Source organism: Nanorana parkeri, unplaced genomic scaffold (genome assembly GCF_000935625.1).
Source record: "Nanorana parkeri isolate BGI_ZX_2015 unplaced genomic scaffold, ASM93562v1 scaffold113, whole genome shotgun sequence".
NCBI classification, from domain to species: Eukaryota; Metazoa; Chordata; class Amphibia; order Anura; family Dicroglossidae; genus Nanorana; species Nanorana parkeri.
In genome coordinates, this window is record NW_017306381.1 from 1890827 (window position 1) to 1907898 (window position 17072).

A 17072-nucleotide genomic window follows, 5' to 3' on the forward strand; every position below is an offset into this window, starting at 1 on the left:
TAGTAGTGACCAGCACTCTCTGCTTGCTGCTTTGAGTTTTAAATTCCAGTGCCAGGCCAAGCTGGCCCAAGATCTGCTTGTGTTGTTTACATATGTGTGATACCAATAACAGATGTTGAGCTCCCTTTAGTGGCCAGGGGTAGGCAACCTCGGCTCTTCAGCTATTGTGGAACTACAAGTCCCATGAAGCTCTGACAGCCACATGACTCCCAAAGGCATAAAGGGAGTTATATTTTAAGCACAACTGGAGTGCCAAAGTTACATAGGCATTTATATACTCTGCATACAGATTAATGCTCTGTGTACGACTTTATTGAGTAAGACAGGGGTAGGCAACCTTGGCACTCCCGGTGTTCTGGTTTGGCGGGTATGGGGGCGCATTGAGGAACCTGGCCTTGTGGGCAGCAGAAAGAGTTAATCCGGCCCTGACTGCAGCTAAAGAATAAGAAAATCTGATCGTTCCCGTACCCAGCCATTATCGGTCACAGCAACTGATTATCACAAGCCTAGGTGTCTGCTTGGCGCACACAGTGGATGGGCTTTGTTTTTCCCGCGTTTCATGGGCATTCATGAACTCACGACAAACTCAGCCCCCCGCATTGAAGTAAACATGGCAGTTCAGTGGTTTCATTTGACCTGCGTGGTGTTGTGTTGCACAGCGTTTCTGTGCGGTGCAGCATGTTCTACCATGAACTGCAGCCAAAGCAGGTGAAACGCAGCGTTTTCATATAAAATTTTGCATTTGTTATTTCGAATGCATCCGCTTGCGTTCAAAAAGAACGCCCAGTCGCCATGATGCCATTAATCTCGGCATCAGCTCACGGAACTGACAATTCAGCAAAAAGTTATGAACAGCTGTATAACCGGGGAGAGGAGAGTGCAGTCCAGTGCTGCAGGGAGTGATAAATAAGAGAGAACACCTCTCCTTTAGTCATACCGCTCGGCCCATAAATCACGGTTTATTGTTGACACGTATGCTGACTTGTGTAAACAGGACGAATAGGTGGTGCTCTGATCATGGCAAACCAGGCCGACACCGTGACTGGGGGGAATGTATCAAAACTGGAGCAGATAGAATCTGGAGCAGTCGGCCATAGTAACCAATCAGCTTCTCTCTTCGGTTTGTTTAGTTAAGCTTTGAAAATGAAAGAAAGATGCTGATTGGTCGCCATGGGCCCCCGTATAGATAAATCACCATCAGTGAATGCCTGAGCAACCCGACCATACTTCCAGTGATGCTGGTTTGTAAAAGGAAAGCAGGGATCTGGTTGGTTGCTATGGGCAACCTATTGTTATAAACAAGGCCTAGTCTCTGCTATGCAGGCCACACACTCTCAGGAGTCACATGGTAACCCATAGCAACCGGTTAGAATTGATTATTTTCTAATCTGATTTTATTAAACTGACATGTCTTTGATTTTTAGTTAGGCCTTTCTTCATTGCTGCTTTATTTATTAAGCTTTAGCCATTTCGGCCATGATGTTTGGTGTGCTAAGCAGGCAATGTAGCCGATGTGTTAAAGGAGATGTAAACCCAAATTATAGAATTATTAATGTATTAATGTCATTTCTAAAGTCATTTTTAATGTCTCATGCATGCAGGCATACAATGTGTTGTATGCTATGGGCCCATGCACATTGGTCCCTAGCATTTGACAAGCAAAACTAGAAATCCCTGCATTTACGTCCTTGTGTTTGGATGTATTTTTACACTGTGCACATGTATAAGTTTGTGCCAATGTTTACATGCGTCCAGCGTACACGGACCCTATTGGCCACCGTCACCGCTGCTCAGGACCAACATGTAAATATCAACAATGTGTATCCAGCAGCGGCGGCTGCGGCTGCTGATTATACACTATTGATGTTTACATCTTCCCCTGAATGAGTCGTTCATATGGCGGCGGTAAATGCGCAGAATGCCCCCGTCCTTCGGTCATCCAGAATCAGGACCAGGTCACTCTGCGCATGTGCCACCGCCACATGAACAACTCATTCAAAAGGGAGATGTAAACATCAATGTAAAGGAGTTGTAAAGTCCCAGCACATACTCTCCTGTTATTATTACATAGTATTTATATAGCGCTAACATTTTGCGCAGCGCTTTACAATATAAGGAAGACACTACAATCACAATACAATTCAGGACAAGATAGTAAGGAGGGCTCTGCCCCTGAGGGCTTACACTCTAATAATGACAACAGCATTGTAATACTGTAGGAATTGTTTTTGATAATGCAATCAAAGCTTACTTTTATCTAATGAGTGCTGCCTTCCGTCTGTCCATCACTTTCAACAACTTCCTGGATTCACAGGAAGTGTGTCTTCCTCTTTCCCCACTGCTTGGTACCGTGTTTCCCCGAAAATAAGACACTGTCTTATATTTTGTTTGCCCCCAAAAACCACACTAGGTCTTATTTTCAGGGGATGTCTTATTTTTTTTTTTTTTATGTGCAACAAAATGTACAACAATCCAAAGTTATTTGGTATCACTCCACCTGTCACAGTAACTGGCGCTCTAGAGGAATATCGGCCAATGCGGCTCTGCTCCCTTAGCCGCCGCAGCCTTGCTTTCTACAGCGCTGGCTTCCTATGCCACCAGGGACAGTGGTACCAGCGGTGCAGCAGTGGGGACATCAGACAGTGGACAGCGTGGTAAAGTATGGTACCATTTACCGGTACACATTACAGTACAGTACAGTACCATTACATTAAGCAGTGCCTTCAGGGGGACAGCAGTTAGTGAAGTCTGGTACTGGAGTGCTCTCTGTCACTGCGCTGTCTGGAGGGAGTCCCCTGTCATCCCCTTAATACAGTATGTCCCTGCAGGCTGATACCATCTCTCCTGCTCTTCCAGTTCTCCCTCACATGCTACCACCAAACTAGGTCTTATTTTCGGGGTAGGTCTTATATTACAGGAATCTTGAAAAATAGTGCTAGGTCTTACTTTCGGGGTAGGTCTTATTTTCGGGGAAACAGGGTATGATCCAATCTCCATTTCTTAAGACTACATTTCCCATCAAGCATTGCTTCCAGCAAGCAATGATAAGGTTACATTGTTCAGACGTTGAGTTGTAGTTCAGAAGGCAGGCTCTGTGAGAGTGGTGACACCATGAAGTCCATATTCACAGCGCTGAGTGAAATGGTGTCAGGGCATTGAGGAAGTACATTCTATGGGCATCTTCAATAAGTATGTTTACAAACTTCTAGATGGATCTGGTTATTAGGAGCGGGATAGAATGTATGGAAATACCGATTTATTTTTAGTTTTGCAGTGCCGGTGTTCTATCGAAAGCTTCAACTCGTCGAAATCTGTAATGTGTATTCTATTCTTTAAATCTTGGTGAGCTTTGTGTATTTCTTCCAGATCTCTGCAGTAATCCAGTGTGAGACTTGGAGCTTCCTGTAATAAAGACCGCTCACTGCTGCTCTCTCTCCATGTGCAGGGTGACTGGTCTTGTCTCCGCCCCTTCCTGTAATAAAGACCGGTCACTGCTGCTCTCTCTCCTTGTGGAGGGTGACTGGTCCTGTCTCCGCCCTATCCTGTAATAAAGACCAGTCACTACTTCTCTCTCTCTCTCTCTCCTTGTGCAGGGTGACTGGTCTTCTCTCCAACCCCCTCTTATGATAAAGACCAGTCACTACTTCTCTCTCTCCTTGTGCAGGGTGACTGGTCTTGTCTCCGCCCCCTCTTATGATAAAGACCAGTCACTGCTTCTCTCTCTCCTTGTGCTGGGTGACTGGTCTTGTCTCTGCCCCTCCTGTGTTTGCCTGTACAGGGCCCCTCCCACAGCTCTGCTCTCTGCACAGACCATGTATAGCACGGTGATGATGTCACTGACACATTTACATGATCATATCTGGGTTTACAAAGGCATTTGGCGCACATAAAGTGGATTTGTATCCTTTGTGGCTGTTGAGGAATATATGTAAATGAGATATTTGTGTCCGGAGTTCGGCTTTAAATGGACTTAAATTCTGACAGTTACAATTTCGATTATTTGTTGAGCATTCCAGAAGACGCAGTCGCGTCGTAGCGGTCACTGTAACGTACACATACATGTCTAACCGTATACCAGTGTCAGGTTTCCTGCTGAGTATTTCGGGGCAGTGATGGGTCTGGACAGGAATCCCCTTCTATTCAAATACGACTTTACTCACTACACAGAAATGTCCTCGTATGCCAGGAATTCACAGCGGGCCGCAGGCATAACGGCTCACTATTGGTTAACCGCTCCTTTAAATCTAAACCCCGTCACTGCAATGTCCTCGCATCTAAAAGTTATTTTCATTCTGTGTAATTCTGTAGATTTTATGAAAACAATACCTGGCGATCCCGCCATGAAGGTCCTGGTTGCGGTACTTGCTGGCATGGGGGGGGACATTGTTTCTCTCCCTTCTCCCAATTGCTCTTCTGTTGTCACACGCTGCTCTGGTGGAGACTATAAGCGGCCGTGCCAACATTGCTTAGGTATGGTCCACTGTTGTCACTTACAGAAAGCCGGTCCAGGGCAACGGTTAGGGTCGCCACCTGTCCAGGATTCACCCGGACAGTCCGGGTTTTGAATGCTGTGTCCGGGTTTCATGGCAGCTGAGACCCGAACACATGATGTCAGGCAGACAGGGGCAACCAAAATTAAGATAGGGGCTACTGGCCCCCCACTGGAAATAATCTCAACTGTGATATTTACATAGGAATGACGCTATTTACATATGAATAAGCTGCAACTCATTCTCCCCCCAAAAATGTCCGCGTGTCGCTAGAGTGTTTGGGTTTCGCTGAAAGAAAAGGTGACACCCCTAGAGGCTTCTGCCCATCTATAGGAGATGGCAGAGACTGCAGACATGGCACAAGTGTTGTTGTTGAGGACTGCAGACATGGAACAAGTGTTGTTGGGGACTGCAGACATGGCACAAGTGTTGTTTATGGTGGCCACCTGTCCAAGATTCACCCGGACAGTCCCGGTTTTGAACGCTGTGTCCGGGTTTCATGGCAGCAGAAACTCGGACACAAGATGTTAGGCAGACAGGGGCAACCAAAATTAAGATAGGGGCTACTGGCCCCCCACTGGAAATAGTCTCAAGTGTGATATTTACATATTAATGGGCGGCGCTATTTACATATGAATAAGCCACGACTCATTCTCCCAAAAAAATGTCCGCTCGTCGCAAGAGTGTTCGGGTTTCGCTTGAAGAAAAGGTGGCAACCCTAGTGTTGTTGGGGACTGCAGACATGGCACAAGTGTTGTTGGAGACTGGGGACAATACAGGGAAACTATAGGATCACTATTCTTACAGCACCTTTACAAATCAAATCTCCTACCACTGGCTGCTGGGGTCTGCAAATGGCTGAACAACAACTACCAAAGGGCCACATGCGGCCCTCAGGCCACAAGTTGTGCACCAGGAGCTTAGATTAACTACTCTGTGCCTTTCCGACCTGGTGACAACCGCTCCCCCAATTCTTGTACTGGTGTCACAGGAACAGGAAATAAAATTAAATCTCCCCAGTGGTGTCACAGACAGAAATAAATACTATACAGTATGTATGCTTCTCAACATTTACAAAAAAATAACCTTTTGGTTGCATTTGTGTTTTATAATGATGTGTGCACCGAAACCGCGCGGTACTTTCCCTTTAACATCAGAGCTGTGATAAGAGTCATTATCCGCAATGGTTCTGATTTCCATGACACATGCTCTTCCTGCTCTTTGTATCCGACACGTTCATAACAGCAGGTGAAAGATGCTTCCTCAGCAGATTAGGCCGCGTGGCCCGTGGCTGTTTCGTCCTGTAATTCCATTCTTGCACCTGCGCTGTTTTTCCCCCGGGGGGACAGAAAGCACGAGGCGCTCTGATTGGAGGAAAGCCACCGGACAAGGGCACGCTGTTTGTATTACAACTTTCAAAGGGAAGAGCCGTTTGTTTTGCCGTAAGGTGTCAGAGGCCCAGGAAGTGTCCGGAGGAAAAAAACTGACTACAACGCGCGCTGTATTTTATCAAGAGCGCGGGGGGGAAAAAATGTTTGTGCAGCAGTGTAATGCCGAGTGTATGTATGGAAATTAAAGCAATTTTATAGTACCAGAACTAGAGGTGCACCAAAATAGAAATTTAAAAACCGAAACCAAACCGAAATGACAGGAAGTGATGTAGATCACTTCCCATTCATTCATAATTGAGTATATAGTAACCATACTCTGTCCTCAATTATGCACAAACACTCAGCGATCACTGATCACCGAGTGTTTGTTCCTTACTCTCCTCTCTGACACGCTGTCACTGCAGGCTGAGTGAGTGGCGTAGGGAGGAGAGCTCTGCCTCCTGTGACAGCGCGGGCTGTCTCCACCCCCACACGGACTGTGATAGGAGGCTGAGCAGTGTGGGAGGAGAGACGCCGGCCGCTCACAGTGCTCTCCTCCGGCAGTGCTCGGCTGCCTGTGACACTTTCTCTCCCCCCCCGCTGGGACACAGAGCATCGCCCAGCAGGGAGGAAAGAAAGCAGGGATGCGGCGCTGTGTCGGCAGGAAAATTGCACTTTCTGCATTTAGCCAAAAGTTCAATTTTCGTCCGATATGTTTCGGCGGCCGATATATCGGTGCATCCCTAACTAGAACCCCTGTTGTGTCTCTGGGACAGGAAGTGAAAGGAATCTCCCCAAGGGGACAGACAGCAACATAATCTGATAGGTTTTATCCCTAAAAATAAAAAAAAAATAACGTGTATGGCTTTGCATACACGTTAATATTCATTCCACGTCATATCAATATTGTATGATCTGATGAGTCAAAGGATGGGATTGCGACACGTGTGGGCGACTCCTCTGCCTATGTAGTATGACTTGGCTGCTAAAAAAATACATGGAATCTCCCATTCTAAGGCTGGTCATATCAACGTGGCCTTAGGTCAAACCACTGGGGTACTTTCAGGATCTGCCAAGGAGCCTCTTCTTATTTTGGAACAACTTTGTATAATTCCTGACACTGCACTATGGTCATCACATGGCATTGTAACTCTCTCAGATGTATATCAAGAGGGCACCATGTACCCTTTATACAGTTACAAGAGAAGTATGAATTGCCCCACGAATTCTTCTATAGATATTCATATCTTTGCCATGGTTTGCAGACACAATAGAATATAGGGGAGAGAGCGAGGAGCGGCAGCCAGGGGAGGGAGTAAGGAGACAGACTATAGAGGACTACAAAGCCCAGCAATACATTATACAGCAATGCAAAAATAATATGAAGCTACATACACTGTGTTGTTCTGGGTTGGAGACAGAGGCGTCCTGAGGCGGGGTGACCCCTGGTGCGGGTATCAGGTGATACCCCACGGTGACGTCATTGTGTATGCGCGTGACGTCGTCGCAACAGCATTTCTAATAAAATTCTACTGGTGTACAGGCAGCTTGATACTCAGAACGAGATAACCTGCCCCGGTCCGAATGCCACATATGATGTATGTTTACCTCTATGTATGATATAACAAAATACATATTGCAATGATTCACATGGGACTGTGAATGGTTTTTATTCTTGCATGCTGTTATCTCCTTTTAGACATCTTGGTACTCATGGTAACACCTTTTACATTTCTGTAACTTTATAAACTGTTTGATATCAATAAACAGAGTTATAAAAAAAATACACGGAAGCTATTAAATGAATAAATAAATAAACTCTATACTAAATCGCAGAAGGGCATCCAGAGACTTTGATGTTAAAGCCATCTGAGAGTGGATTGTTCCTTTAAATGGCCTCCTCCAACCTTCTTGTATGTCTATATAAATGTGATTCTCCTGATTCTGTTTTTTTCTACTAGATGGGAGGAGGAATATTCCGCTCGCGTACAGCTGCAGCAGAGAGTGGCGGAGCTGGATGAGGTGAGGCTGAATCTTCCTTAGAATGTGATATATGTGTACATCTCAGATATGGCCGACTGCAGTGCCTAACCCTTTCTCTTACTCAGCTTTAATGGCGTCTCGTCTGCATCCTTCAACATATCCTAAGCAGGAAATCTTCACTATTTTACATTTCCAACCCAACCTGTTCATAATATAATAATCCCATCGCTGCACATACAGAGGATTTTGGTAAAATTTTGTGCCGGAATTTGCTATTTTTCAATCAACATGTCGCTTAGTGAAAGTTCACTGTTTGTGTTAAATTCACAAATACCATTAAAATTAGGGATGCACCAATACCATGTACCGTACTTGGTACGAGTACAAGTACAGATAATTTTCCATCTCCAAGACTAGACTAGAGAACCATTCAGATGTTAGGAGGCAGCTGTGATTTGTAAGGAGCACACGGAGCTCCCGGGATTTGTACATCTCTGTTTTATGTATGATTTTGTTTTTAGAAACATAAATAAAGGAATGCACCGATGCAAGTTTTACAAGTACTGATACTTGTCCAAGTACTCACAGATACAACTACTGATACATTTTTGTTTATTGTCATGTGACAGTTTTTCTAAAACAATACAGACTAATGATTTCAGGACAGTGGTGGAGCGCCAGAGCCAGGTCCCAGCTGCAACCGCTGCAACCCTGGTAGTTCTCCTGAAAATGCCAAGTATCGGCATTGGTACTCGAAAAGTATCTGTGCATCCCTAAAAAAATACAGTCCACCTACCAAGAACCTGGCAGGAAGGAAGAGATAGCTGAAGGGTATGAGGGCTACGGAGAGTCTTGCCATTGCTCTCAGCAACTCCTCTACCTACCTCTCCTTCTTTAGTTCTTCTTCTAGTTTTACACACAAAGGTCTATAAGTGGAGGGGTTAAATGTGTAAATACCTCGATTTGGCTGTTTTAGTCTCTTTCAAGCCCATGTACAGCAGAGCTCAGATGAAAAGAAAAAGCACCAGCACTAAGCGCCAATCAGTTATGCTGCACTGCTCATGTGCTAACAAGTAACATGTTATTAGCAGGAAAGAGCAAAGTAAATAGAGAGTGAAAGGACCCATAAGTCTGCATGCTTAGACCTAGCTGTATTAATTAACTGTAATTAAAGAAAAGTCAGGTCTACAGGCTTATGGGCCGGTTCACACCATCTCCAGTGCTTTCCGGCATGGTTCATGCCCAGAACGCACTGGAGCCAGCAGCCTGAAATGCCATAGCGACCCAGGCGGCCCGCGCGGCATCAGGGGGATGTCCTGGCCGGGCCCCCCTGTGCCCAAGCGGCCGCCTGGGTCGCTATGGTGATTGTTACGCCACTGGGATCAACATAAACCAAGCCTCCCGCGTTCTGGGGAGGGAGGGTGCATGCAAGCCGGCACTATTTTTTTCGATCAAACTGCAGCAGACTGCAGGAGGGAGGTGTGCCTGTGGTGCCATTGACATGAATGGCATCACTACGCCCCCTCCTACCTCAAAACGTAGGAGGCTTGGGTTATGCGATCCAGTGTGTTCCAGCCAAGGGAGGTGTGTCTGTGGTGCCATTGACATGAACGGCACCACCACGCCCACGCCCGGCCCAGAACATGGGAGGCTTGGTTTATGAGATCCAGTGCATTCCGGACATGAACCATGCTGGAATGCACTGGATATGATGTGAAGCGGCCCTGAATGGCGGTAGCGTGCAGGGCTGCAAGCTTGGTGGAGGTCCTAAAGAAGTAAATTATTTCTATAGTGTCCCTATAGGGTTCCTGGGAGAATCAGCTTGTATGGAGCAAAGGGATGAAAGCGCCAAGCCGTAGGGTTTGGTTCATATATGAATTCCAGATAAGAAGTTGTCTGGCTGCCAGACAACTGAGCAAGCTTCTAAACCCAGCTCACCAAGCAAATTAAATCCTCCCCCAAAAAACACCTATCAAAGCCCCTATCACACGATAAATCTAAGCCCTGATGAAGGGGGATTTGTACATAACCTCTAAAACGCGTTGGTATTCAACTTTGGTTAGACCCTTACCTTATTATGACAAATTATAAATAAAGTTACCAAACTCAGGTTACATACATATATGTGGGGGTGGGTGTTCATTAGATACCAAGGATGTCTTCTATTTCCCGTCTAGTGTTTGAGGCGCCTGTCTTGCATTACCCATGGCCGCCAGGCATACCCCAGGCATTGCTCCCTTGCTGGATATGTTTTTATGCCTTCAATAAAATGGTTATTTAAAAATGATTTAAAGAACCAGACATCCTAAAGGTGAACTCTTACTGGTTCCTGTCAGTACCAGAGGTCATATTGCTCTGTTTTAGCCTATTATAAAAGTTACTGTATGCCCATGTAGCTACAGAAATACTTTTGTCCACCTCCCACATTCTGTTACTGATATTGCCCTCTGTGTCTGCCCTCTCTCCATACAGGAGGCTCAGGATTCTGCCCTGTACCAGGAGGAACTAGCCATGAAGGTCAAACAGCTGAAGGCCGAAATTGTGGTCTTCAAGGGCTTAATGAGCAATGTGAGTACGCCATGAAAATGTTTTTTTTTATCCCTTTTTGTTTTTATGTGTTATCTCTTCAGCTCATCTGAGAGTGCAGTTAAAGGGTAATATTTTAGGCATGGGTGGATGCTGCTTGGATGACTCACTCACCAACATCTTTTGAAGACTCCAGCAGGGAGAATTTTCCACATGGGTTCCTGTCCACCTGCCGGGTCCATTATACACACACCTTCAGATCAGATTGTGGCCAAAAAAAGTAGAACATGCCCTGTTATCAGTGGTCAGTGGGAGTCAAAAATGCCTCATGTTCAGGGGCCTGTGGGAGTACAAAAATGCCCCAGTGTTGACATCAGTGGTAGGAATAGTGCCCCATCGTTGGTGCCAGTGGTAGGAATAGTGCCCCATCGTTGGTGTCAGTGGGAGGAATAGTGCCCCATCGTTGGTGTCAGTGGTAGGAATAGTGCCCCATCATTGGTATCAGTTGTAGGAATAGTGCCCCATCGTTGGTATCAGTGGGAGGAATAGTGCCCCATCGTTGGTGTCAGTGGGAGGAATAGTGCCCCATCGTTGGTGTCAGTGGTAGGAATAGTGCCCCATCATTGGTATCAGTGGAAGGAATAGTGCCCCATCGTTGGTATCAGTGGGAGGAATAGTGCCCCATCGTTGGTGTCAGTGGTAGGAATAGTGCCCCATCATTGGTATCAGTGGTAGGAATAGTGCCCCATCGTTGGTATCAGTGGGAGGAATAGTGCCCCATCATTGGTATCAGTGGTAGGAATAGTGTCCCATCGTTGGTATCAGTGGGAGGAATAGTGCCCCATCATTGGTATTAGTGGGAAAAATAGCGTCCCATCATTGGTATCAGTGGTAGGAATAGTGCCCCATTGCTGGTGTCAGTGGGAGTAATAGTACCCCAAGAGTCAGTTAAAGGCAAGCAAAGGGCTGCATCTGGCCTGCAGGATGCAGTTTTGGGGACCACTGATGTAGGCTGTCATAAATAAACTACTAGCTGCTAGAAATTCACTGTTGGGCTTTCAAGATAAAAATGGTTTGGCACACTTTCTTTTAAAAACACGTATCGCCAAACAGACTGTGACTGCAGATTATGTAAGAAACGATGGAACACGTGATGTTTTATCCTCCCAGGCCATTTCCAGTGATGAAGCTCATTATAAGTAGCACAAAAACAATCAGTTATATCATTGATGTTCCTGTGATCCTCTTATGATAGATGGTTTTAATATATAAACAAGGCCCTGCTGTGTATGTAATATAAATCACATTTCTGGCAGTGTTTACAGCCTGAAGAGCCCAGCTTACTTAAAAGGACTTTTAGTTGTGTCTTTATGCCCCTTGGAGAGATTCTACTCACTTGGAGAGATTCTGCTCACTTCCAGGTGACCACACAGGAAATAAGGGAAATTCTCTCTAAAAGGGAAAAAGATAGTAGCAAGCAATAACTTGGCGGAGGTTCCTTGCCTCACTCCACCCCAAAAAAAGCAAAGTTTTTGGCTGGGTTTTATTAATATTTATATTCTTCAAAGGCACCAAAAATGTTCTGGGTTCTGGGCTTCTGATGGACTTCAGATTCCGGTTGCGTAGCTCTGTGTGGTACCAACTGTATATCTTGGAATAGAAATGCGAGGGTTTGGAACACCCAGGTTGCCCATTCAGAAGGCTCAAGAGATAGATTTCCCAGAGCACCAGATTACAGGCATTAGAGAAATTTCCAAACTAAGTTGACCTAGTGTGCTATAGCTTAAAAGTAAGCTCCAAAATAAGGTGCACAGTCCTTTAAAAATTTTAATAGAAAGCAATATACATTAAAGGAGAACTATGAGGCGAGTGATTTACACTCAGCCTCATATTTTGAGCCGACGTGTGACAATGAAACTGTCACACGTCGGCTCAATAGATCGGGAAGTGAGCGAACACATACCGTCGCTCGCTCTCTTCTCGATCATGTCCCGGGAGAGAGAGCCATGACTGTCACTCACGGCTCCCTGCAGGGATTCCCCCCCTCCCCGCTCTGATCCTCCACTGCTAAATGGCAGAACGGACGGGGGAGGGGGCGGGCACAGCTGGCTCTGCCTCTAGATAGGCAGAGCCAGCTGTCAATCACGCAGCTGTGTGGATCTCGGCCGTAATGTCAGGATCTGTCCCGGCTGCGGCGTCTCAGTATACCGCGAGCTGTAGCTCGCGATATACTGAGCTTTGGGTCACAGGAGGACGCTAGTTTGTCCTTTCGTAACCCTTAGAACTATGGGGAAAAACACTTACCCCATAGTTCTCCTTTAGGAACAGCCAACATGACTTGGGGGTTCAGAGGTTCCTCCTTCATGAGGGCTTTGTATATATTATAGAAGGTGTATTGTGGATGACAAGAAGTACATTGTTCAGGTAGATATCACATGGAAACAAGCAAAAGTTGCTGGTTAAAATTAGTTGAACAAGGATGAAAGTCGGTTTCTCCGCTGTATACATTTCACAGGTTAATTTTCTGTTCATATAAGGTTATTCCTAACAAAAGAAAATATACAGAAAATGAATAAAAGTTTTGGATAGAGTAGGTTCACCTTTCATTTCTTTTCCAGCTCTGTTTCCCTTAGGGAAACACACTTCCCTTCATTTCCTGTCCAAAGTGAGGAGAAATAGACTTAAACTGGCCATACACCTGTAGATTATGTGCAGATTTTCTATGGTCAGATGGAAAAAGTGCAACAGATTCCCCCATCTGCGCTAAACTGTGCGGATGGAGGAATCTCCCACTGGGCCAAGCTTCAGTATCTTGCTAGTCGGCCCCGCTGGCTGTCAAAATACCTTAACAATCTGATTGGATGCAGGCAATGTTCAGGTGTTTTGAGAGCCAGCGGGGCCGACTAGCAAGATACTGAAGCTTGGCCCAGTGGAAGATTCCTCCATCCACTCAGTTTAGCGTAGATGGAGGAATCTGTTGCACTTTTTCCATCTGACCATAAAAAATATGCAGATAATTTACAGGTGTATGGCTAGTTTAAGAAATGTGTCCCCATTGGAAGATTTACCCTTAACTCTTGTTCTGATGACAACTGTAAAATGTGTGATTTCCCATCACTTCTGTCCCAGCGACAATGGTCACCAGGACAAATAGAGCAGGTGAATGTAGCCAGCAAGGACAACAATAAAAACCTGGAATGGGTTATAGCCCTTCCACACTCTATCCAAAACCTTTGGGGAAAAAATGTGGATAGCGTTGGGAAGAGACAGACTAGCTGATAAACTTTAACATGGCTATTCACTAAAGGGTGAAGAGTTTGGAGAAGGCCGTAGAAGTGAACAATTTAGGCAAAAATAGCTGATTTGGAAAAAGTCTCCAATTCAGCCCCCTTTAAGTTCAGTTATGTTGTCCCAGATTCCTAACTTCTCATGCCTTCTCCAAACTCGTCACCCTTTTGTGAATAACCCTGATAGTCTTTGATTTAAAAAAAACAGCTCAGATAGTATGCAGCACAAAAATGTATTGCGTAATGGAAACAGTTACAAGAGCCACAATCACAGATGCAAAATCCCTTCTCTTAAAACAAACAATCAGGAAAATTGTAGGTTCCTTCTCTACCGCCATCACCGTGTGATTACAGTGCGGGGACCGTGTAACATTTTCCGTATGCGCTAGTTCTAGTTAAAAGCTCACTCTGGACAGAGATGGTCCTCAGCTGTACTGACAATCATTGTGAAATATCTTGCTCATAAAAAAAACCATCCGTTCAATAAAATGTCTCCCGAATTCTCTTCTAGAACCTGTCAGAGCTGGACTCCAAGATCCAGGAGAAGGCCATGCGGGTGGACATGGACATCTGCCGCCGGATTGATATTACAGCCAAACTGTGTGATGTGGCCCAACAACGCAGCTGTGAAGACATGATAAACATGCTACAGGTGTGTGTGTGTGTGTGTGTGGGATGGGAACATGTGGTTTTCAAGCAGCTCTTCAATTTATAATCAAATGAATAGGCATGTGAGAGAAAAATCTCCTTCAAGTGCGCCAAAAACAGAATTATTCCTCAGAAGACGTTCTACTACTTAACTAATGATAGATAATTTAATACATTTTTTATCAATAATAACTTTTTTGGATTTATATAACGTGTAGTTGGAACTGGTAGTCCAACCCTATGTAAGCTCCATGTTGCATGGTGTTGGAGATTAGAAAGGGTTACCTTCTTCCTTCTGCTGGTCAGGTGAGACCCAAGCCTTCATCCAGGGAGGTGGTTACTAAGGATGGGCTTGGGCGTGTTCCCACCTCCACGTGCCGAGCGCAGGCCCAGTGGAAGATTCCTCCATCCACTCAGTTTAGCGTAGATGGAGGAATCTGTTGCACTTTTTCCATCTGACCATAAAAAATATGCAGATAATTTACAGGTGTATGGCTAGTTTAAGAAATGTGTCCCCATTGGAAGATTTACCCTTAACTCTTGTTCTGATGACAACTGTAAAATGTGTGATTTCCCATCACTTCTGTCCCAGCGACAATGGTCACCAGGACAAATAGAGCAGGTGAATGTAGCCAGCAAGGACAACAATAAAAACCTGGAATGGGTTATAGCCCTTCCACACTCTATCCAAAACCTTTGGGGAAAAAATGTGGATAGCGTTGGGAAGAGACAGACTAGCTGATAAACTTTAACATGGCTATTCACTAAAGGGTGAAGAGTTTGGAGAAGGCCGTAGAAGTGAACAATTTAGGCAAAAATAGCTGATTTGGAAAAAGTCTCCAATTCAGCCCCCTTTAAGTTCAGTTATGTTGTCCCAGATTCCTAACTTCTCATGCCTTCTCCAAACTCGTCACCCTTTTGTGAATAACCCTGATAGTCTTTGATTTAAAAAAAACAGCTCAGATAGTATGCAGCACAAAAATGTATTGCGTAATGGAAACAGTTACAAGAGCCACAATCACAGATGCAAAATCCCTTCTCTTAAAACAAACAATCAGGAAAATTGTAGGTTCCTTCTCTACCGCCATCACCGTGTGATTACAGTGCGGGGACCGTGTAACATTTTCCGTATGCGCTAGTTCTAGTTAAAAGCTCACTCTGGACAGAGATGGTCCTCAGCTGTACTGACAATCATTGTGAAATATCTTGCTCATAAAAAAAACCATCCGTTCAATAAAATGTCTCCCGAATTCTCTTCTAGAACCTGTCAGAGCTGGACTCCAAGATCCAGGAGAAGGCCATGCGGGTGGACATGGACATCTGCCGCCGGATTGATATTACAGCCAAACTGTGTGATGTGGCCCAACAACGCAGCTGTGAAGACATGATAAACATGCTACAGGTGTGTGTGTGTGTGTGTGTGGGATGGGAACATGTGGTTTTCAAGCAGCTCTTCAATTTATAATCAAATGAATAGGCATGTGAGAGAAAAATCTCCTTCAAGTGCGCCAAAAACAGAATTATTCCTCAGAAGACGTTCTACTACTTAACTAATGATAGATAATTTAATACATTTTTTATCAATAATAACTTTTTTGGATTTATATAACGTGTAGTTGGAACTGGTAGTCCAACCCTATGTAAGCTCCATGTTGCATGGTGTTGGAGATTAGAAAGGGTTACCTTCTTCCTTCTGCTGGTCAGGTGAGACCCAAGCCTTCATCCAGGGAGGTGGTTACTAAGGATGGGCTTGGGCGTGTTCCCACCTCCACGTGCCGAGCGCGCCAGGAAGCTGACAGCGCACATCACAGGCACTGAGACATTTCCCGATCTCTGCAGCTGCGGACTGGGAAAATGTCTCAGTACCTGTGATTGGCACTGCGCGCTGTCAGCTTCCTGGCGGGCTCGGCACGTGGAGCTGCGAACACACCCGAGCCCATCCTTAGTTACATACTTGGAAGGACAAGGGCCATGATGGAGCAGTGGTGTGTGTGTGTGTTGGAGTTGCAGTGAAGGTATCATTGAGTTAAAGGTTTATTAAACCCTTCGTTTTTTTTGCATATATATATATATACCGTGTTTCCCCGAAAGTAAGACCTACCCCGAAAATAAGACCTAGCGCTATCTTCGGGGATTTCTGTAATATAAGACCTACCCCAAAAATAAGACCTAGTTCGGTGGTAGGTCTTATATTAACCCCGGCCGCACGCATGCCCGCCCACCTGTTTGTGGCTCCCTGGACGGCAGAGCGGACAGCTGCAGCCAGGTAAGACATCCCCCGAAAATAAGACCTAGTGTCTTTTTTCGTAGAAAAAAAAATATAAGACACTGTCTTATTTTCGGGGAAACACGGTAGCTAGCAAGCAGTAGATTTATGCAAAAAGTGTCAAAACAAAAATGCTTTAAAAACGGTTAATACTTACCTGTGTCTTCCCCACGCGCTTACGTCCGAAAATGTGAAAATTCTCGAGCGGCCTGCAAAGCATCTTGGGGCGGGCGCATGCGCAGTTCACATTTTCGGCCGGGACGCGAGGAGAGACACAAGGTAAGTCTATGGACGGCGTGCACCCGCATGCAGACACCGTGGGACAGGAAGTGCCAGCAAGCTTAGAGGAGTCAGCGCTGGATCGGAGACCCGCAGCAGCGCTGGAGGGACAGCTGAAAAGGACAGGAAGGAAGAAGAAGAAGATCGGATTAAGAAACATCATTTAAGGTAAGTGCTTTAATTAACATTGGGGGGAGGGGAAAAGATTTTTGACTTTAATGTC

At 45.3% G+C, this 17072-nt stretch overlaps 1 protein-coding gene across 1 annotated transcript in view; it reads left to right on the forward strand.

Moving 5' to 3' along the window:
• The window catches only part of IFFO1 (intermediate filament family orphan 1), a 28761-nt gene that overhangs the window by 1439 nt on the left and 10250 nt on the right, over positions 1 to 17072 (forward strand). Inside the window, exons 2-4 of the mRNA XM_018553191.1 lie at positions 7822 to 7882; positions 10316 to 10411; positions 14168 to 14308. Coding sequence (XP_018408693.1) covers positions 7822 to 7882; positions 10316 to 10411; positions 14168 to 14308 — 298 coding nt within the window. The remainder of the gene's footprint in view (positions 1 to 7821; positions 7883 to 10315; positions 10412 to 14167; positions 14309 to 17072) is intronic.